General features: G+C 37.7%; 2 protein-coding genes across 5 annotated transcripts; both read right to left on the reverse strand.

The window, feature by feature from the left end:
• Positions 1 to 7,194: 7,194 nt before the first annotated feature.
• On the reverse strand, positions 7,195 to 11,531 carry LOC127164179 (tripartite motif-containing protein 16-like). The gene is made up of 6 exons (XM_051107957.1): positions 10,891 to 11,531; positions 10,711 to 10,806; positions 10,375 to 10,608; positions 8,310 to 8,469; positions 8,125 to 8,172; positions 7,195 to 7,952 (listed from the first exon to the last, which is right to left on the reverse strand). The coding sequence occupies exons 1-6, from the start codon at positions 11,461 to 11,463 to the stop codon at positions 7,432 to 7,434; spliced, it is 1,632 nt and encodes a 543-aa protein (XP_050963914.1). The 5' UTR covers positions 11,464 to 11,531; the 3' UTR covers positions 7,195 to 7,431.
• A 2,301-nt stretch (positions 11,532 to 13,832) lies between these two features.
• On the reverse strand, positions 13,833 to 21,108 carry LOC127164243 (membrane-spanning 4-domains subfamily A member 4A-like). Of its 4 annotated transcripts, none has more exons than XM_051108078.1 (8): positions 20,965 to 21,108; positions 19,553 to 19,694; positions 18,496 to 18,606; positions 17,347 to 17,415; positions 15,986 to 16,135; positions 15,610 to 15,726; positions 14,262 to 14,342; positions 13,833 to 14,128 (listed from the first exon to the last, which is right to left on the reverse strand). In XM_051108078.1, exons 3-8 carry the CDS (start codon positions 18,592 to 18,594, stop codon positions 14,048 to 14,050), a joined length of 597 nt encoding a protein of 198 aa, XP_050964035.1. In that variant the 5' UTR covers positions 18,595 to 18,606; positions 19,553 to 19,694; positions 20,965 to 21,108; the 3' UTR covers positions 13,833 to 14,047. The 4 variants fall into 4 exon arrangements, with proteins under 4 accessions (XP_050964035.1, XP_050964033.1, XP_050964032.1 ...); XM_051108076.1 differs by having other exon boundaries at positions 19,553 to 19,743; XM_051108075.1 differs by having other exon boundaries at positions 19,553 to 19,754.
• Positions 21,109 to 22,434: the final 1,326 nt, after the last annotated feature.

Raw genomic sequence — 22,434 nt, forward strand, 5'->3', positions numbered from 1 at the left:
AATCAAACAATGCATGCATACATTCATTGAACAGTGCTCTTTATATTCATGTTTCTGCAAAAAAAATAACTGTCCTTTGTTCTGTCCTTTAGTTTAAATTTGGGGATCTAGTTGCATTTAATCGAACATCCAAACTCCGTCCAGATGTGACCATCTACATGCACTGGGCTGTATATGTGGGGAAAGGGACGGTCCGTGGACTGGAGAATATAAAAAATGATGATGAGGACATTTTCCATATCACTGGTAAACTGACAACTTAATGGTAGCATTTCATTTTCAAAAATGTAAATGACATTGTATGATTATATTTGAGATTTACATTTGGAGTACAGCAGCGAATAAGCAACGTTGGTCCTGGAGTGCCGATGTCCTGCAGAGTGTAGTTCCAACCTTGAAAAAAACACCTCACCTGTCTGTAAGCCCTAGTAATCCTGAAGACCTTGATTAGCTTGTTCAGGTGTGTTTGATGAGAGTTGGAACTAAACTCCAAAACTGGCGTTGCCTATTCCTGGAGTACAGGATAGTTCAGGGGTTCTCAACTCTGGATCCATTTTCTTGCAGAGTTTAGCTCCAACCTTAATCAAACTCACCTGCCTGTAACTTTCCAGTGATTTCAAAACAGCCAACCACGTTCCTGGAGGCCCCCCAACACTGCATGTTTTCCATGTCACCTTAATCAAACACTCCTGATTCAGATCATCAGCTCATTAGTAGAGACTCCAAGACCTGAAATGGGTGTGTCAGACAAAGGAGAGATGCAAAATGTGCAGTACTGGGGGGCCTCCAGGAACATAGCTGGGAACCACTGTCCTAAAAACCTTGATTAACTTTTTTAGGTGTGTTTGATTAGGGTTAGAGCTGAACTCTGCAGGAAAATGGATCTCGCGGGTTGAGAACCCCTGGACTAGTTTATACTTAGACTATACTTAGACACATGATTTTAGGCAGTTACCAGAGGTGGGGAGAGTATCCAAAACCTTTACTCAAGTAAAAGTACAAGAATTTACAAAGGATTAGTCAAGTAAAAATAATCTTAATAGGTAATAGAGTAAGAGTAAAAAAGTTGCCCACCTGTAAATCTACTCAAAAATTTACTCAAGTAAATGTAACACAGTAAATGTACTTTTTTACTACCTACTTCTGGCATTTACAGAGTAGCCTGCATAGCCTGACCTGCACTTCTACAAAAATGTAATTACATATCGCTCCTATGCGGACTATAACAACATACCGTGTGTGTGTCTGTGTGTATGCATATGAAATGGAGATCAAAATTAGAGAACAACCTACAAATGCTTGTTATTTTCTGAAATATTTTTCTAAAATTTAAGGAGTATTAGCTATAGCAAAACAACCAAGGCATTTCATCAAACATTTTTTGGAAAACACAGTGATCAGAATTAAAGAACAGTAACCACTGTAGCATGAAATCCTTTGTCGCCAAGGATTTTCCAGAGATTTTAAAGGAAAAGTTCACTTCCAGAACATTCCAGGATTTTTTCTCCATATAGAGGACTTCAGTGGTGCCCCTGAGTTTGAATATCCAAAATGCTTCAAAGGGCTCTAAACGATCCCAGCCAAGGAAGAAGGGTCTTATCTAATGAAGCGATAGGTAAACGATATTTTCTAAAAAAAAAAAAAAAAAAAATAGAATTTATATACTTTTTAACCTCAAATGCTCATCTTGAACACCCTTTACAAAAAAGGTAAAACAGCAATGTAAGTGAGGTAAAACAGTGATTTTGAAGTTGGGGGAGCAAATGAGATGGGAGTTTTTCGACATACCCTAGCTGTCTTGAAACGGAAAAAACAGAATTTTTGATCTGGAAGTGAACTTCTCTTTTAAATAAGGTTTGAATCAGGAGATTATTTCAGTGTTCTCTGCTTGAAGGAACTGCTTTACTCATTTTGCAGTGTGACACGGCACTGTCTTGCATGAAAATTGAAGGCTGATATAAAAGGCCCAACTCTTGCTGCAGAAAACATCCCCCAAAGCATCCTTCTTCTCCTCTCACTGACTTCTTTTGCATCTAGGATTCAGTTTTTCCCCAGTTTGATGCTAAATGTAATGTTTCTGTTACGGTTGAGCTCCGTGCTGGATGGAACGAGACGAGAGACGAGATAACAAGCAAAATGATTTACTATAATCCTTTGGTAGTACAAGCAGGAACAGGCAGGAATATCCACACACGTAGTAACCTCCAACAACATTAAAGACCGACAGAGAACTAAGAACAGAGACAGACTTATAAAGGGTGTGCTGATTACAAAGACAGGTGAATGGGATGACAATAACGAGGGCAAAACCAAAGTAAACAGGATGACGGGGGAGACACTGGGAGAAACCAAATAAGAGTTCAATGGGGTGTAACATTACTCCCCCCTCCGAATAGGCGCGACCTCGCGCCGTAGACAACAACAAAAAAAAAAGACAAAAGGGGGTGAAAAAACAGCAGCGATAGAGAGTCCATGTGGGAGGAGGCTTCGGCGGAGGGCGGGACCCCGGAAGGGGGACACAAACCAGAGTCAACAGAGTCCACGGGGGCGACGAAGGTGGGAGGAGCCAGGGAGGAAACAGGAGGGACCCGGAGCAGGAGAGGCTGAGACAGACCCAGACCGCAGCCATGATGAGGACCCACAGTGGAGCCGACGGAGGGAGGAGCCATGGAGGAGGAAGGGTTGCCGACTCCAGGGGGCCGACCGACAGAGGCGGAGCAGCTGGCAGAGGAGCCCGAGGCGGAGACGGAGAGCCGAAGATCCAGGGCGACACCGAGGATCCGGAGGGCCAAGGCGGAGCCCAAGGCTCCAGCGACTGAGGCGGAGGCGGAGCTCCGGAGGTCCGCTGCGGAGCCGGAGCGACAGAGGACTGAGGTGGAGCCGGAGGGAGGGAGGAGCCCAACGGAGCCGGTGGGACGGAGCGACGAGGCAAAGCCGGAGGAGTGGAGTCCTGAGGCGATGGCGGGACGACGACCGACCAAGGCGGAGCCGGAGGGACGAGGGAGCCCGGTGGAGCTGGTGGGCCGACGGGCGCCGGTGGAGACGAGGGAGCTGAGAGCCGTGGTGGAGCCGCAGGGTCGGAGGGCCGAGGCGGAGTTCTGGACTCTGAGGCTGGAGGCGGAGCTGAGGGATCCTCCAGCCATGACGCCGATGAAAGCTGGCAGACCCGCGGCGAGCCCACTGCACAGGTGGTGGGCTGAGGGTGAGCAGAGGGGCTGTCAGGGGACAGCGGTGGCCAGACAGACATGGATGTAGACAGAAGAGGGTGGGTGGGTGGGAATTCCAGGCAGACAGGATGATCATAACAGGTAGATATTTCCGTAGAAAAGTCTATTAAATCCCCAGAGTGAGTTTCTAGAACTTCCGTAAAGAAGTCCATCAAGTCCCCAGAATTCAGTTCAATCTCACCCCCAGCGGTGGTGCAGTGGGCAGGGCTCTCCATAGCCCTCTCTTGCTCCACGCAGCACTCCACCTTAGCGGACGTAATGTCCGGCTCTCGCACCTGGTCAGACGTGTCCGGCTCTGGCTCTGTCGCTCTAGGCTCTGGCTCTTCATCTGCGGTGGGCTCGGGCTCCAACTCCGCTTGTCGGGGTGATGGTTGGCTGGGTTCTGGGTCTGGAGTGGGGCTGACGTCCTCCTTGACGAAGTCAATGGTCCATGACGATCTACAGGACGCCAGCACCCACTCAATGTAATCGGCGATGCTCTCTCGAGGACCCTCCCCGGACAGCTGCGCCTTGATGGTGATGTTAAGTCCAACACGATAGAACGTGCACAAGCAGCTGTCCGGGTAGTGCGTGAGTGGTATGAGTTGCACAAAGTCTCTGGTGTGGTCCTCGAGAGAGCGATTCCCCTGCTCCAGGATGATGATCTGAACGGCGGGATCCATAACGAAAAATCAACAAACACTGGGAAAAAAACAGAAAATAAAGCAGGGAAAACGCCGGGGAAAACTGTTTTAGGTCGGTCTTTCTGTTACGGTTGAGCTCCGTGCTGGATGGAACGAGACGAGAGACGAGATAACAAGCAAAATGATTTACTATAATCCTTTGGTAGTACAAGCAGGAACAGGCAGGAATATCCACACACGTAGTAACCTCCAACAACATTAAAGACCGACAGAGAACTAAGAACAGAGACAGACTTATAAAGGGTGTGCTGATTACAAAGACAGGTGAATGGGATGACAATAACGAGGGCAAAACCAAAGTAAACAGGATGACAGGGGGAGACACTGGGAGAAACCAAATAAGAGTTCAATGGGGTGTAACAGTTTCCCATCTGACCCAAATAAATTAAACTTGCTCTCATCACTAAAGTGAACTTTGGACCAGTTCTCCTCTCTCCACACAACATGCTCCGCAGCAAAGGTAAGCCTAACCTCTGGATTCGTTCTGCTGATGATAGGTTTGGTTACTGCAGAGTGTGCTTTCAGTCCGACTCCTCTTAAACGTGCCATGACAGATCCTTACCCTGTTCAGCGCTGAACTGGCGAGCAATTCCAGCTGCTGTGTTGAACCAATTCCCCTTTGACAGTCTCCACATTATGCTGATGAACATGTTAGATTTGCTGTTTGGATGCTAATGTAGGTTTGCAAAGCCATTGTTGATATTAGGCTTGCTCGGGATGTGTCGGCGCATATGCCGACTGACTTGCGCAGCACTGATTGCATCTTGCGCTAGCCTGGTGTGTTTGGCGCTGCTGTACTACCGTTGTTGGGAAACACGTATTCAGTGACGTAAGACCAGGCTCAGTGGTGGCTCTTTAGCCCGTGGAAAAGCAAACCGGTTCTTAAAAGGCTTGCCAGTAAACCCGAACAACTCCAAACAAGCAATAGCACTAGCTCTGAACTAGCACCCGGTACATGCTGGTGGAAAAGGGGCCTGTAAGTGTTCTCTAATTTTGATCGGAGTTCTTTATCAAATATCTTATGTACGTTTTTTTATACTGTGCCTCAAAATATGATTAATTTATGAAATATGCTTACAAACTGTCCTTCTACTCCTGTTAGGATAACTATGTACAGGAATGTCAATATCAACTTAATCATATACTCTGTTCAAAGGTTATGTCTTTCCCAAGGCTTCTGACTGTTTATTTGGAAACATGGATGAAGTCTCGGGTAAACCATGGAAGTTTAACTACCTGGATGGTAAAGTTAAAGTAAGATCCACTGAGGATATGAAGAAAGTCATAAGGCAAATGCACAAAAATTGTCGGCTTTGGGACATGTTCATGAACAACTGTGAGCATGTAGCCACTTACATTCGCTATGGGGAAAAACACTTTGAGCAGGTAATGAATGTAATCCATTTGTTTTGTTTTTGTTGTTTTTTGTAACAAGGGCATGTAGCTAGGCAACAGTTAGTCCAATCAAGTATTAATGTGATATATAAATTTAAAAAAGCTATATAAAGTATATTGGTCTATATGTACACATACAAAGACATTTCAATGCTGTTTTCCACAGATTGGTGCTAAAGCTGCTGCTCTTTGCAAAGTGAAGTTTCCAACTATACCTTATGAAGGTGAAGACGAATTATAGTGGCAGCTGATCTCTTTCGCCATGATGTTACATGCCTTGTTTTCTGTGTATTTTCTGGTTTGGCCTTGTTTGACTTAGTTTTCCCAAGCCTGTTTGAATAGTCATTCTGTTCACTTGTTGTCTGATTAATTAACTTATTAGTTTCTTTGTACTTATGCCCTTAGTTCTCCTTTTGCCTCTGTCTGTTCTCATCATTTATGACTGTGTTTGGTATGTTTCTCTAAGTTTGTGATTAAAGTTTATTTCCAGTTATTGTCCTTCGTCATGCGAGTTATTACCTGATCAACACATAACAGAAGAACGTACCAATACAGTTTTTTGCAGCATTTTTGTTTTTTTCCTCCATCCTCCATGTCACAATAGACATTACTGCAGTTGCCCTGCTATGCCTTGAGCAGGGTGACCGTCCACTGGAAGACCACACACAGGAATTTTTTTTAATCTTGTGTGCCTGACTCATTACTCTGACTGGTTGCTCTGTGTATCTTACTATGCCAGCCTAAGCGAGCATCATGGCATGCATTCCAGTGCACGTCCCCAAGGACAATTTTGGGTTCTCCTAAATCCTTTAGCAAACACTTTTATCCAAAGTAACTTAAAAATGTGGAATACAACAAAGCGATTCATTATAAGGATGCACTATCAAGAAAATTGCTACAATATTAATTTATTGATGTTGAAGGAGATGTCCACTTCCAGAACAACAATTTACAGATAATGTACTCACCCCCTTGTCCTCCAAGATGTTCATGTCTTTCTTTCTTCGGTTGTAAAGAAATTGTTTTTTGAGGAAAACATTTCAGGAATTTTCTCTATATAATGGACTGATATGGTGCCCCGATTTTGAACTTCCAAAATGCAGTTTAAATGCGGCTTCAAACAATCCCAAATGCAGCTGTAAACGATCCCAGCCAAGGAAGAAGGGTCTTATCTAGCGAAACCATTTATTTTCATAAAAAAAATATTACAATTAATATACTTTGTAATGTCAAATGCTCATTTTGTCCTCTGTTTTTTTCTCATGTTCTCCCTCAACTATATCGTTATTTTACCTTTTTTGTTAAGGGTGTCTGATCATGTTCACTTTGCAAAGACTGGGTCGGTATGTCTGCAGCGATGTAGGATGATTTTGAAATGATTTTTGAAGTTGAGAGACAACAGAACAGGAAGATCAAAATATTGATTTTGAAGTAATTGAAAATGATAGTTTTGAGAATTTAATTAAGATTGTAAATATGAGCCGGACGCTCAATGTACTGAGAAAACTGCGCTCTGATGATGACAGTGATGGTAAAATCATCTGCTTAAATTGAATCCTTCAAAGTTTAAAAAGGTAACTACATATTATTTATGTTGTTCTTTTGTAACTGTTATTAAAACATCAGAAGAGTTTTATGCTGTCACACCAGTTAGAGATCTATCCATGTTGGATATATTGGTCCAGGTCACTAAAGACCTGAATATGTTATAAGTGGGGCAAAACATCCATGCATCTAAAAGTTCAGATCTGATGTCAAGTTGATTTGTTGTTTTATTATTTTTGCACAAATCAAATGAATGATAAAATATAAGAATTCCATGTCCTTAATAAAAAATATTTGTGAAAGTTACAACTGAAGTGTAATTTTGATAGTAATAATACAAACGACTGATGAGTCATTACAATAAAAACACAAATGTAGGTTGAGAAAAGCACAGATTTACATGATCACTCGGCAGGACTCTGACACACTGATCTTACTGTCTACATGAGGATTTGTTACACACATTCTTTCATTTCAATGAAAAAAGTTTATTTGCTGTATTTATTTAACAAACAGATACTAATTTAACATGCAGCTCAAAGCTTTATGGGTAGAACCTCTTTAAATTTTATTCTAATTCATCAACATAGTTTTACTGATGATTCATAATAATTAACCCCAAATCCAGGATAGAGGGGCTGAGTGAATGTGGTCTGGACTGTGTGGATGAGGCTCATTGTGTCAGAGACGCTGTAGAAGGACAGAGTTCCTGCACTGTGATCCACATACACCCCTATTCTACTGCTAATGGGCTTTACAGGAAGAACAGTATTTATGTTATTGTGTCTGAATAAGTAACTGGAGGGAGAGCAGAACAAACTCCAAGACTGATCATTATGTCCAAACCAATTCTCATAACCCCGTCCCTTCCTGCTGATGCTCTTATATGACACTGATATATCCACATGTCCATTCCACTCAATCTCCCAGTAACAGCGTCCACACACACTCTCTCTGCACAACACCTGACGATAATAATCAAATCTGCTTGGGTGATCAGGATATGGCTGCTCTGTGACCATATATTCAATCACTCTGTTCCATTTAGACAGATGGAGGCATTTATTCAGGGTCTTTGTATCCAGAGTGATCTGATGGGAATCTGATCAATATAAAAACATCAGGAATCAGTCATTATGAATCTGTTTGATCTTTTATTGTATGTGAGCTCTTCATGTTTAATGTATCAACAGTGTCTCAGGACAGATTACCAGATATACTTGCAAATCGTCATTTGTGTGAGTTTTTTTCTGCTTGTTTTCTTAGTGACTTACATTGTAGGAAGTCATTCCTGGTCCTAGGAACAATGTTGTTGAATTTGACTGTGGAAACCAACAGATACAACGATGTGATTCTCAAATCAAAAGAAAATGATCCTGAATTTCTAATACGAAGTTCTATGTGATATGAGACGATGGAAGACTCGTTTCTGATAGCAGAATAATCTCCAGGACTTTACCTGTGTCACAGATCTTTTTGAACTCCTCTTTGCAGAAATCCTCCAGTTTGTCTCTTAGATGACTGACAGATTCTCTCACGCCATTAAAGGAGTAGAGAGAAATTAAGGGATTGTCATTTACATCTGTAGATTCCTGAGGTGATGAGAGAGACTGGAAACTCTACAGAAAACAGAAATCAAAACGTATTACACAATAACATACTTTACCCAATAACCTGCTCTTCTATCAGATTTATGAGGGTTTTGCTGACTAGATTTATTTTTATTAAATCATCTCAATCTAGCACTTATGTTTAGAGCTACAAATTGAACTTTCGAGAAAATAGTTTGGGTGATAAAACATCTGCTGAGATCATAAATGTCCATCTAACAGAATCAATCAATGGCGTCACATTGTAGGGTTAAGTAGGTTTGCTCAAGAATATCAGTTAAAGGCTACCGTTAGATTGACCATTAATCATAACTGTAGAGCAGTTAGGGACACTGAAACTTTACAAGAACCCTTGAGACACAGTCCAGTTCTGTTTGGTTTCAATAAACTGAAGCATTGCTAATATACAGTCTCACTTCATGTTTGGGGTCTTCGTGAACAAATTCATAAAAGGCCAAATAAAAATTTTATCAGGTTTGAAAATCAAATGATTAAATTTTATTGAATATTGCTCAAAATTGGTACATTCGAGTTCATTGATTTCACCATTATGAAATCAGGAGAAATGAGGTAAAAATGTGAGTGAATGTTAGTGAATTTGTAAAATGTTGGTGGCGCTATTGATATCTGTCAGCTAAATACATATTTCTGAAGAAAAATCTCAGAGGAATGATTCCTAAAAGATTTTCAGAACTGAAATGTATTTGTAAGTGCATTTTTTTCTAAAGGTGATTAGATGTGATCTGACTGATGATTACATAATGACACTCTGAATTCTTCACAGTATTGTAGTCAACTGCTCATTCTGCTCTAATTAAATGTTTCTCTTTGAGTCTCCTTACACAGCAGCATATGTGATCCTGTTCTTCTAGATCAGGCAACGTCGGTCCTGGGGTGCTGATGTCTTGCAGTTTGAGTTTAAAGGAGAAGTCCACTTCCAAAACAAAAATTGACAGATAATGTACTCACCCCTTGTCATCCAAGATGTTCATATCTTTCTTTCATCAGCCATAAAGAAATTATGCTTTTTGAGGGTAACATTTCATGATTTTTTTCCGTATAATGGACTGCTGTGGTGCTTCCAAAATGCAGTTTAAATGCAGCTTCAAACAATCCCAGCCAAGCAAGAAGGGTCTTGTCTAGCTAAACGATCAGTTATTTTCATTAAAAAAATAAAAATTATATACTTTGTAATGTCAAACGCTCGTCTTGTCTCACTCTGCCTGAACTGTTTTTGTTCCGGTTCATGACAGTTAGGGTATGTCAAAAAATTCCCATCTCATGTTCTCAACTTCAAAATCGTCTTATATCACTGTTTTACCTTTTTTGTTGAGGGCGTTTGATCTTCTTTGCATGTTCACTTTGCAAAAGTACCAACCCAGTCTTTGCAGTGATGTAGGATGGTTTTGAAATGATTTTTGAAGTTTTGAAGACAAGACGAGTGTTTGAGATTAAAAAGTGTTTAAATAGTATTTTTTTTTTAATGAAAATAACCAATCGTTTTACTATATAAGACCCATCTTCCTCAATTGAGATCATTTACAACCGCATTTGGGATCGTTTGGAGCCGCATTTAAACTGCATTATGGAAGTTCAAAATCAGGGCACCATACCAGTCCATTCTATGAAGAAAAATCCTGAAATGTTTAACTCAAAAAACATAATTTCTTTACGGCTGAAGAAAAAAAGACAAGGGGGTGAGTACATTATCTGTAAATTTTTGTTCTGGAAGTGGACTTCTCCTTTAACTCCAACCCTAATCAAACACACCTGAAAAAGCTAATCAAGGTCTTCAGGATTACTAGGGCTACAGGCAGGTGAGGTTTTTTTTTTTTTCAGGGTTGGAGCTAAACTCTGCAGGACAACGGCACTCCAGGACCAACGTTGCCTGTTCCTGTTCTATATCTCTGTTACCTGCAAGAAATGGATGTGATCCTGTGTTTGTGAAAGCTGCTCCAGCTCAGTGTTTCTTCTCCTCAGACCATTGATCTCCTGCTTCAGTCGCTCCAGTCGTTTTCTAGCTTGACTCACTGCAGCCTTTTCCTGATTTCTGATCTGCTGTATCAACTCAGAGCGTCTTTTCTCAATGGAGTTTATGAGCTCAGTAAAGATCCTCTCACTGTCCTTAACTGCTGTCTGTGCAGAGCGCTGTTAGAACACACATCATAATCACACAATGGCTTCAGTGGGACTGAAAGAGGAGAGTCTAAACTGAGACTAAGACAAACTTCTCTTCCTCTCCAGACTCACCTTATAAGACTCCACAGACTCTTTCAGCTGCTGAAGATCTTTCTCTCGCTGCTGGATTCTCTGCTGGAACCTTTCCTGCATCTCCTTGACCTGCATCTGGAGGACAAACCAATAACAGGAAACGTCACAAAACTAGTGTGCCTAAATATCAATATATTGTCAGTGACTAGTTTTAAATACCTGTTTCTCTGTTCTCTCTGCTGCAGCTGATGTAGTGTTGTGGTTTTTATGCTCATATTTCATGCACAGAACACAAATGCATTGCTGGTCAGTGATACAGTACATTTCTAGCTGTTTATCATGTTCACGACAGACCATCTCCTGCAGTCGTCCAATGGCTTCGGTCAAATTGTGTCTCTTTCCTTTAAAGAAACTCTCATGTTGATCCAGGTGGTTTTGACAGTAAGAGTTCAGACACACCAGACAGGACTTGACAGCTTTATATTTTCCTTCAGTACAGATGTCACATTGCACATCTCCAGCTCCAGCATAACAGTCAGCATGAAGTTTAGTCTTCTTCAGTTTCTCCACTAATTCAGCCAGAATGGTGTTTTTACCTAAAGCAGGTCTTAGACCGAAGGCCTGTCTGCACTGAGGACAGCTGTAGACTTTCATTTGATCCTCCTGATCCCAGTGGCCTGTAATACAGCACCTACAGTAACTGTGTCCACAGGAAATTGTCACTGGATCCTTCAGAAGATCCAGACACACTGAACACATGAACTCATCCTGAGAAAATCTGGCTTCTGCCATTTTACTGCATAAATACAGAGACACAAACACAGCAGCTCAAATACACTTAAGTTTCTCTTTCCCCAAAGATTCCTGTTTCCTGGTTCTGTGTTTGCCTGACGTGTGTAAAACAGGTGTGTCTGCAATTCTAAAGGTCACAGATAATAAAACATCCACTAGATGTCAGTCTCAGACAGACACTCAGATGAGAATCAGTGGTGGTGTTGAATGAGGAAAGAATACACAAAAGAAAAAAGCAGTAGAGTGGATGGCAGGCAGATGGCATACTGCAGTGCTTCTCAAACCTGGCCTTGGACCCTCATTACTTTTTTTTTTTCACATCAAATTCAAGTCTTGCACTCTTTACTAATGAGTTGAGAAGTTTAATCAGGTGTATTATGCAATGCCAGGGGTCTGTACCGTGATTGTGTCCAAAAACAATATTGGAGGTTAGTATCCACAGAGGATGTAAAAAAATAGCTGCAAACTAACTAGACTTGACAATGGATAAGAGTTTGAATATTAATAATGTCCTTGATGAGTGTGTTGATTGGGCCTCATTCATGAAACTTGCATATTTACATGAGTAAATTCAGAGTAATCTGCACGTAAAACAGACCTATACATTTATTTCTTTCAATACATCATTAAAAAATAATTTTAACCTCCTGACTACCAGCTATGGAGTTTTGTCCTCTGTAGAGGACATTAGTTTTTAGCGATTTCTCTGAGACCTTACATGTCACAGTTTTAAGTCTGGATGTCTTGTACAGAGCACATTCAGGGCTTTTCAAAGATACCAAATGTTTGGAAGTTTCACCATGATCACTCCCTCTGCTTGGCTTTTAAAAATGGCTGACATTGATTTAGTGATCAAATTTAATACTCTTATGGAAATATGATAATATTTTGTAATGTTCATTTAAGTCTGACTAATTTTTAAATTGTTTGTCATAAAACAACATCTCAGGAAAATGTTATGGGGTTAAATATGACTTTTACATGTCCACTGTAGAGGACAGTGGGACTTAAAGCATGTTTATTACACATTTTGGTAGACAGAACAAGTGAATAGGGAAAGAAAATATATTTTAATATTGCTATGAAATATTAGAAATTATTATGAAAATCTTGCCAATTAATTCTCCCATTATTACACTTATTTTTTCCTTATATGTTGCCCCAAAAACACATTAATATGCAAATTAGATACAGTTTATAGATACATTGTTTATAATGGGAAAACCCATTCATGGCTATTTTACACACATTTTGCATAAAGAAAAATTATATATTCTGTATTATCTTTCAAAACATAGTTGGGAATCATCTTTATATAAAGTTTAGTATAAAAAATAAAAATTGATTTGTAATTAAAATAAAAATCTCACTGTTTTTGCCATTTTATGTCTATTACTGTCTTCTTTTTTTTTTTTTTAAATATGACTTTTTAAAGTCCTGGTGTCCTCTACGGAGGACCTAGCATAACATATGAATGAAATATAGTTCAAAAATGTAATTTATTTTCTTTTCTTATGCTCTAAACAATGTAATGACATTAAAAAATATTAAAATCTAAATTTTTTTCCCCTAGTAGTAAGGAGAAATTATAGCTGCAATTAGCCTCAAGCTACACATGACAATTACAGGTTTTTTTGCAAAAGTTTGAGAACCCCTTGCAGAATCTGTGAAAATGTGAATACTTTTAACAAAATAAGAGAGATCATTTAGTAGTGTTCTGACTAAGATATTTTACATAAGAGGTGTTTACTTACAGGCCCAAAAAATAGCTGAAATTGTTAAAAATTACCACCTGCAAGGGACAAATGACCAGTTCCTTGTTTATTCTGAACAGTTAAATCGAGCACTGTTCTTCAGAAAAATCCTTCAGGTCCTGCAGAATCTTTAGTTTTCCAGCATCTTTTGCATATCTGAACCCTTTCCAGCAGTGACTGTATGATATTGAGATCCATCATTTCACACTGAGGACAACTGAGCAACTCAAACACAACTATTAAAAAAGTTTCAAACACTCACTGATGCTCCAGAGGGAAACACAATGCATTAAGAGTCGGGGGGTGAAAACTTTTGAACTGGATGAACATGTCTGATTTTTTTCTTATTTTGTTGAAATATATATATTTTTTCTTTATTACTGCTCTTCGGAAACAACAGAAGATACTTGCATATTTCCCAGAAGACAAATTAAGTACAGTGTACCTTGATCTTCAAATTCAAAAAGTTTTCACCCCCCAGCTCTTAATGTATCGTGTAAAAACTGTAATGAGATTAATGCAACAGTTTTACTTAGGAAACATTTGTTGTTGTTGTTTTAATTAAGACATGAATAAGCATTTTTTTTCATTCTGTATATTTTATTCTTACAGGTTATATAGTATTACGCAGTTATAGTTGTTAAAAGCAATCTATCCAGTTTCACTGATGATTATACAACCTTTTTGACTTAACTAAAGAAAGCAAATCATGTAATAGCATCTAGTCTTGAATAGTTTTGTTTACACATCATTTAAAAAACTTTAGATTTTTATCTGATAAAATGATGAAAGGATATTACAGATAATGGACTTTGCCCACTTTTTTAAATTCATATTTGTTTACATTCACTGTATTGTGGGAGAGTTTCTGCATGATGGTTGTTCACAGAACAAATGCTGACCACAGGTATCTGCAAGAAAAAATGTATACAATTAGCTTCCTTGCTTATTGTTTATTAAACAATTATTACACCCATTACTGAGTGCTTTACACATTTCCAGTACATAGACCCCCGCTTGATCTGGGGTTTAAGCTTTTCTTACCTCTGAGCTGTTAAGATTATTGAAATGAATGGGCATGAAATCAGATGGCTGTTGAGTTAAAACTTGCGAAACTAATGGCACCTTTGGAAAAACACACATGTAATGTTTTATGCCTTCTTGCTGTCAGATGGTATAAATGCATAACACTGGCAGACAGTTCAAGTATTACAGGTGTATAGACCTCAATTTACTTGGAACTGGAAAAAGCAAAAGACAGAAATTCTTCTGAAATGTCCTAATGTGGAACACACTTTCATCTGGATTTATAAAAATAATTTCAAATAATTCATACATTCACAACATTTTTGCGGACAGAAGTTTAATGTTTGAGAATTATATGTTAAAAGCTTGAACATTTAAAGGGGTCATCGGATGCCCATTTTCCACAAGTTGATATGATTCTTTAGGGTCTTAATGAAAAGTCTATAATATACTTTGGTTAAAAATTCTGAATGGTTGTGTAAAACAACAACCTTTTTAACTTGCCAAAATGAGCTCTGCAAAAATCATCTCATTCTGGTCGAGGCTGCTTTAAATGCAAATGAGCTCTGCTCGCCCTGCCCCTTTCTTCTCTCTGTGGAGAGACGAGCCTGTTTACTTTAGCCGCGTTTAGCCGCTAAACTTGCTAACTAGCACATTATTAGGAAAGGTGATCGCAAAAATTCATAAAAAAAACCCTTACAGTCACTTCTGCTGTAAGTGAAACTGGATCATGAATGATTTGCGCAAACATAGATGGATATATGTAGATTGCGAGGCGCATTCCCTTCACAAACAAATGTAATCTACTGCATCTTCAGCGGCTCAGATGTTGGGAGTAAATGACGACCACTATGTTGATTATTACATCCAGCAACACAACACCTCAATCGCTCAATTGGAGATATTCTTGTCTAACTTACATCCCTGCTCTGGCATCGAAACAAAGAGGGCGGACTGTTACAGCTGATCTGAGGTAAGACACTCAGGTCAATCAACTATCGTGGGAGTGGCCTCTGTGGGTGTGATGCCACAATGACAGGCATCTGAGAATGGCTCGATTTAAAAAAAGGGAATATTATTTTTACAGATTAATTAAAAACCACTGCATGGATTTTTATCATTATAGGGTAGATTTGTACATACACTGCCAACACACATTAATGTTCAAACAACATGTAAAAGTGAACTTAGAATGCGATGACCCCTTTAAGAGTGATGAAATTAAGATCAGTTTTTGTATTTACAATGTTTGTTGGTTCTGGTAAAGAGTGAATGCAAATATGTCGCTATGTCATACATATTTGAGGGGTTCAGCTGACAAAAATAGTGTAAAGTTTGGGAACCCCTGACCTGACACATTACTCACCTGAGGTGGACCACAGCAACAGGCGGCTTTACAAGCAAATGCTGACAGACAGATGGAGATGATAAACTGAAGCAAGGTGAATAATAACAATACACCACTAATTCCCAAGGAGAGGGTCTGAGAAAAAAAATCAACATCAGCATAAATAATAATGATAAAATAACTGATAATTAGTACTCAAACTAATACAACAGCTGCTCAGTAGTCTAGAATCTATTACCCATAAAGATCATATAATATATTTATTGTTGGATTGAGTTTACAATTAATGTATAATGTCAAAATTTTTCATGCATTACAAATGACCAGTAATAGAAAGACCACACAGTGGTCACAGTGGTAAATATAAATATGAATATGAAAGTCGATAACATACCTCATACTTTGCAGCCACATAATAACAATCATTATTGTTGCATTGAGTGAAAGTGTACTGTGCTCTTACAGCCAAATTCAGTGAAATTAAAGCAAGGGCAATGCCTGCAGTTAAAGCACTAAAAATGTTCATTCCAAGAGAACCGTTCACCTATAGGTAGAAAACCAACATAAAGTTATTTAACATTTTATGTTGAAATGCCGTATTAAAGTAGATGTAAAAGTATATGGAGTGTGATAAAACTAACTACTTGACATACATAAATAAAATATAGCCGCAAACTGCAATCATCAGGGTCCAAGCACCAAGGCCTCTTTTTCCCGAAAAATACTAGTTAACACTATTGCATCAGACTCAAACTTACTGACTTTGTTCACACAGGGTATAAGTACTTCTCAGAATTTTTTTTTTCGAATTTCCATCATTTTTCTGTGGGTTTTATTTCACCTAGTCAGACTTGTGGTATTCAAAATATACCAAATATTTATTCAAAAATGACCAGACTCCAAAACAACTGCTTATAAATCTCTCATTATGCTATATTATCACCAAATATTGGATTCATTCTTTTTGTGTTTTGTGTTTCTATTTGCATCTGATTAATCATAGGCCTAATTTTTTCTGAGAGTAGGTACCTTGTTTTTTTAGTTTAAAAATAATTTTCTATGTATAACTTCTACAATATGAGATAAAAAAAATTGTGAAAATTTGCTGTTTATCACACTAGTGTTCTTTAATGTTTAATCAGGAAGTTTGCTTTTAAATGCTTTTATTTTGTACAAAATTGCACAGTCACACAAAAATGGCCAGCCATTGAAAATGAATGGGGAAGATCACAAACAGGAAAATAAGTTGACAAAAAAGATTGAATCCAATATTTGGTGATAATAATGCATAATGACAGATTTATTAGCAATTGCTTGGAGTCTGGTCATTTTTGACCGAAAACATCACAAGTGTGACAGGAATCTGAACACACAAGTGATACAACTGAAATGCGTCTTTTCAAAAATAGTTGTGGTTTTACAGCAAAGTCCAGCCAATCTTCACTGATAATTTAGATTACAACAAATTTGTTGGTGTCAAATTCACTCTGTACACATTAGTAAAAATTTTCTCTGTCCTAATATATGTGATCATAAGATATGTATTATGGGTGAACTTACGTTAAACATTTAAATTAGCAGCATACAATCAAACATATTTTGTTTTTGTTTAAAGGTTTGTTTCATAAAACTCAAAATAAGAAAAAAAAGGAAATAGGAAATTCAGTATAATAGAAATAGAAAATCAGTACAAACACAATAGTTTCCCAGCACCTCTGCTGCTTGGACCCCTAAAAATAAGTGTTGTGTACATACCAAACACATACTGGAGAGTGATTTACGGTTGTTTTCTGCAGCAATGCTGAGTGAACCTGCGATAATGTACTGAGAGTGGACAGAAAGGCAAAAATTCAGGCTATTGTAAATTCTATTGTAATATTTACAGATTGTGCTCCGCTTTTTACCGCCACGTGTACTGCCGCCACCGGTGAACGCTTCTGAATTGTTCTACAAGTTATCAGGCAAATATATCAAAGCCTTGAGTTTGATCGCAAATGTCACATTGGGCACAGGATGAATGACACAATAGTGCACACAGCATGAACAATAAGACAGAGAGCTGAACCAAACTGAGAGAATATATATAAACTCACTGACCAAATGAACTAATTGACAAGACACAGGCGTAACACATAAGAAGCAATTAAAAACCATAGCAACTATCTTTAAGTTTTCATCAATATATAAGATCCATAAAGCAAAGGATTAAAGTCTCAAACCCAAAGAGATATTCTTTATAAAAGTTAAGACTCATCCAAGCCTTCCTAAAACACCACATTTAAACATGCCTCCACAAATCTGTCACTGTGTGGGAAGATTTGCATAACACCACCCAAATGTACACACAAATTTTATACGCCTTTTACGGAGGACTGTTTCCTGAACCTGGGAGAGTACAAGGCCGGCTGTGCACAAAGGCTGTTTCTGTGAAGCAATTCCAACTCTGCAAGGACAGTCTGGCACTTCTGACTCACAGCCTGTAAATATTTTTTCATATTTAAAGAATTTGCTACTGACTATTTAGACACAAGTTTTGAGCAGTGTAGAGTAGCACTTGTCGTTTGTCATTTCTACAATCACAAATGCAGACATGGTTTTATGTTAACTTTGTATTGTATGCTTTACCACCCCCTACCCTGTGTTAAAAAAGGCACTCTTGATGTTCCTGTATAGAGTAATCCACGTTTTCTATTTTTTTTTATGGCATAATTGCACACCTCTTCCACATGTACTATTTTTACTATAACAGTAGTCAGATAGCAGGAACATTACATATATATTTTAAACTTCACATCTTGTCCTTGCGGCGGAGGTACACGTGGCATTAACAGGCATTTTGGTTGACTATCTACTGTAGCTTGTATTATAAAAGAGAGACTACTAAATTGTATAATTGTTTCTTACGATTAGAGATCCCCAGAAAGGAATACCAATATAGATGAAGGTGGAGTCTGCATAAACTGCAGACACAATGCCAAACAGGAAAGTTATCAGACCAATCATTATCTGGACAGTCTGTGAAGGACAAGGAAAATGTACAATCTGAATAGGACACAAAAGTATGAAGGGGCCAAACAAGCCATAATTCATTCTGGTGCTCTCACGCACTTACACTTTCCTTTCACATACATGCATGCTCTCATAGTCACATATTTTAATGTACACATACATTTTTGCTCTCATAGTCATATATCTTAACACACATATTCTTACAGTTTACTTTCATAGTCACATTTGAACACACACATTCTTACATTTTGCTCATGTTAATAACTTTTCTTAGCATTGATCCCTGTCAGCACTATCAAAATTAGTATTATTTAAAAAAATGAATAGCATAAATGTATAGTTGTGTTACATATGTACTTACATAAGTACTTACATATGTAAAAGTGACCATATATGAGTTAGAATGTAGCTATGTAAGAATAAAGAATACATATATGTGGAAGTGTATATGTGGGTGAAAGTCAGTAAATGTGTTGAAAAGTGTGTATAAGCAGAAATATGCAAACAGAAACATGTTAAACAAGAATGTGTGGTGGGTGTGTGAAAGTACAAATATATAAATGTGAAAGAAGATTGTAAGTGTGAGAGAGGAGAAAAATATCTATGTGAAAGAAGAATGTTTGTGTGAGAGTCAAAATATATGTATGTGAAAGAAGAGTGTAATTGTGTGAGAGCTGAGAGAGCCAGAATGAATTATGGCTTGTAAGGCCCTTACACGTATACACACACACACACGCACACATACATACATACATACATTCTACAAGTGTGCAATTTTTAAATGAATTAACATACTGGTTTGTGGATATGCTAAATTAGTTATTTACTTCACATTTTTTAAAGTTTGTTCCTAAAACAGTTTCTTGTTCGGAACTGATGCACTTTTCTTACCTCACACTAACACATGCACAAATAAAAAACAATTATTTGGGTTTATGAAAAAATTTCTCACCCCAAGGGCCTTTGGTTGGCCTTTCAGAAATTCCTTAAGTCCTGGAAGAGGTGAAACTCCTGCTACCTGTTGTATGTAAACAGGCACAGGAGCATTTGTCACAGTCCCGATTGTTGTTGTTTGAATTGGTTGTTGCAGCTGGCTGACAAAAGAATTAATTGGAATGGTAGTCGACATTCTCATTTCAGGATCTGAAATTGACCTGTACAAAATTAAAAATCTGTACATCAAAGCTGTACATTTTTTATGTTTTTTTAAAAGCTTTTCAGATTATTATTAACCCTTTAACTGTCACCGTCCCCTCAGTGGGACACCTAAGTTTACATTACCATATTACAAATAAATCCTAATCTAATCATGACAAACTATGCATCGTTGGAAAAGTCTAAGACTCCTAAATAGATATTTTACCACATTTTTGTGTTACAAATCATGTCAAAAGTGCAACTTAAAAAATCTGCAACATAACATGAGTTCTGACCTTTGTCACAAAAAACTTTGTTGCCTTTTTCTCTATCACACTTTAGAAATCATAAGAAATGATATATCAGTTTGAAAATTAATATCTCAAAATTCATCCTTTGAAAGGCATTTTAAAATCAGACATTGCATTACCACGGATGTACATCAAATGTACATCAAAATCATATTATAAATGTTTTCATTCATGAATTATAAAAATTTAAGTCTGGATTTTTATGTCTGTGTTCAAAAATGGGAGTGATGCAGTTATGCCATAGTACCCTAGTAAAAAAGTAATATATTTAAAATGCATTTCTTTTATACTTAGTATATAATGACAGTATTAATGAGGATTGTAAGATCTTTGAATAATATCAGTTTATAAAAGCAAGATATTTAAAGTGTTCATAAAGTATACTTGTAATAGGTCAACTTTAGCACAAAAAAAATACTTCTGTACAATTAAAGCACAAAATTAGTTCCAATTTAGCGGCATTTTTTTTTTTTTTTTTTTTTTTTTTTTTGCAGAGCAGTTTAGTTTACTAAAAGTATAATTGCAGGGTATTTGTATTAAGTACATAAATATGTACATTTATGTAATAAACAATATTTTTGTAGTAAATTTAGCATGAAATAAATGTATTTCAAATACATTTTAGTATATTAGGTATAACCATTGGTAGAATTATTGTTATTAAGTATAATACATGGAATATATGGTGAGACAAATAGCTCATGTTTAAACTGATCTATATCATTTACATTTAAGGCATTTAGCAGATGTTCTATTCCAAAGACACAAAGTGACCTACTAGCTATTATAAATCCACTTATTACCAAATACAGGCAGTCGATTTATTATTAACACTGTAGTTTTAAAGAAAGAAAAAATGAGACATGTTTGTGTAAAGATAGTCAGATGTAGTATAAGTATATATTTACTGTTTTACCTAGGAAAAAACTCCTCTCTTCAGCTGTTTTTTTCAGAATTTGCTCTGATGTCCTGTTAAATCTTCTGAAATAAGCCAATGGAAATTCTTTTTCAAGTGTAATTGCTGATACTTTTTAACAGAATGAAAGGGGAAGCAGGTGGAGCTCAGGTGATCATTTAAAAAAATGGCCAAAACTGTCCGTTCCATGAGAAATACCACAAATAAAAAAAAAACAATGAAAAGAGAAGTTTTCATAAATGTGTTTGTTCTACTTCGTAACAAGTAATTAGCATACACAATGACTGTTAAGGTTCCTGTTACGCTTGAGGTTGACTGTTGAGGTTCCTAAAATGATAGATCAGGACAAAATCAGCACTTGTGTCATATTACTCTTGCTGCCCGTGTGATATTGTGTGATATGTATAAATATGAAACAACAACTCATACAATATCTTGAATTTTAGGGCATAACTGCATTTATGCACGGAGTTGTTGTCCTGCATCATATTTGTCAACAGTCAACTGTATGAAATATAAGATGATGTACAGATCTGGGGGCGGGGCCAGCATGTCAACTGCATTAAAATATTTTAATTATGTTATTTTTTCAGAACTCACTCATTGAGTTAACGCGTTAAACTGACAGCCCTAATAAATAAATAAATAAATAACATTTTAAAAATTGTGGAAATCTAAATGCTTATAAAAGAATAGTCAGACTTGAGTGTTAATGTGCTTTTATTTCAGTTTTTCTAAGGCTTATTTCATCTCAAAGGCTGCGTGACTGTAAGTCCATAGTAGTTGTTGTGCTTGTGCTTGTCTCTTCTCTTTTCTGTTCTTGTTGTTCCTCTTTCCTTCAGTGATTCTGCTTGTTAACAGCAGGTGTTTATTACTAATGACACATCACTGATGCATCAATCTGCAAAATGGTAGTTCTCCAGGAGTAGGGTTGGAGATGACTGAACTAGGAAATACATAGGGCTTTACAGGCATGGCTACACTATGGCATTACAGATTTCTTTCTTTATATGTATCAGTGCCTTATGGCTTTTATATTTAATACTACTACTACTACTAATAATAATAATACTAACAATAATAATAAATATAGCTGCAAGCAGCGATACAGGGCCAAGTCTCTGAAGGGGGGTTGTAGCACAGTGCAGAGCACAAAGAGCAAAAGCAGCAGAACTTGAATGAATGAACATAACAAACAGCCGGTTCGGAAGTATATGTGAGGAGGAACCACATATGAGCAGAAATTTCGATGAGAATGAACACAGAATGTACAAAAAAGCACTCGTTTCTAATGCAAGACGAGGAAATATTAGCACATCTCTTTCCAGGCATGCTAAGATTACAATACATATAAATTCAGTTTCTCCATGTCATAAACTCTAGGGGTAAGGCTTCTAAACCAGGGTGCTTTTAGGGGTGTGATATTCAAATTGACTGTTGTCAGCTGCCACATTCATCAATGTATGATCA

This window comes from Labeo rohita, chromosome 4, assembly GCF_022985175.1.
Source record: "Labeo rohita strain BAU-BD-2019 chromosome 4, IGBB_LRoh.1.0, whole genome shotgun sequence".
NCBI classification, from domain to species: Eukaryota; Metazoa; Chordata; class Actinopteri; order Cypriniformes; family Cyprinidae; genus Labeo; species Labeo rohita.

Bases quoted from the DNA above. Each gene is read 5' to 3' on its own strand.
- LOC127164179 (XM_051107957.1), bottom strand. From the start codon at position 11,463: ATGGCAGAAGCCAGATTTTCTCAGGATGAGTTCATGTGTTCAGTGTGT. The intron at 10,807-10,890 runs GTATTTAAAACT...TTTGTCCTCCAG, and splicing joins CAGAGAGAACAGAGAAACAG to ATGCAGGTCAAGGAGATGCA. The intron at 7,953-8,124 runs GTAAGTCACTAA...TATATTGATCAG, and splicing joins CAGGAATGACTTCCTACAAT to ATTCCCATCAGATCACTCTG.
- LOC127164243 (XM_051108076.1), bottom strand. From the start codon at position 19,735: ATGAGAATGTCGACTACCATTCCAATTAATTCTTTTGTCAGCCAGCTG. The intron at 18,607-19,552 runs GTGAGAAATTTT...TGTCCTTCACAG, and splicing joins GCCAACCAAAGGCCCTTGGG to ACTGTCCAGATAATGATTGG. The intron at 14,129-14,261 runs GTAAGAAAAGCT...TTTTTCTTGCAG, and splicing joins ATAATCTTAACAGCTCAGAG to ATACCTGTGGTCAGCATTTG.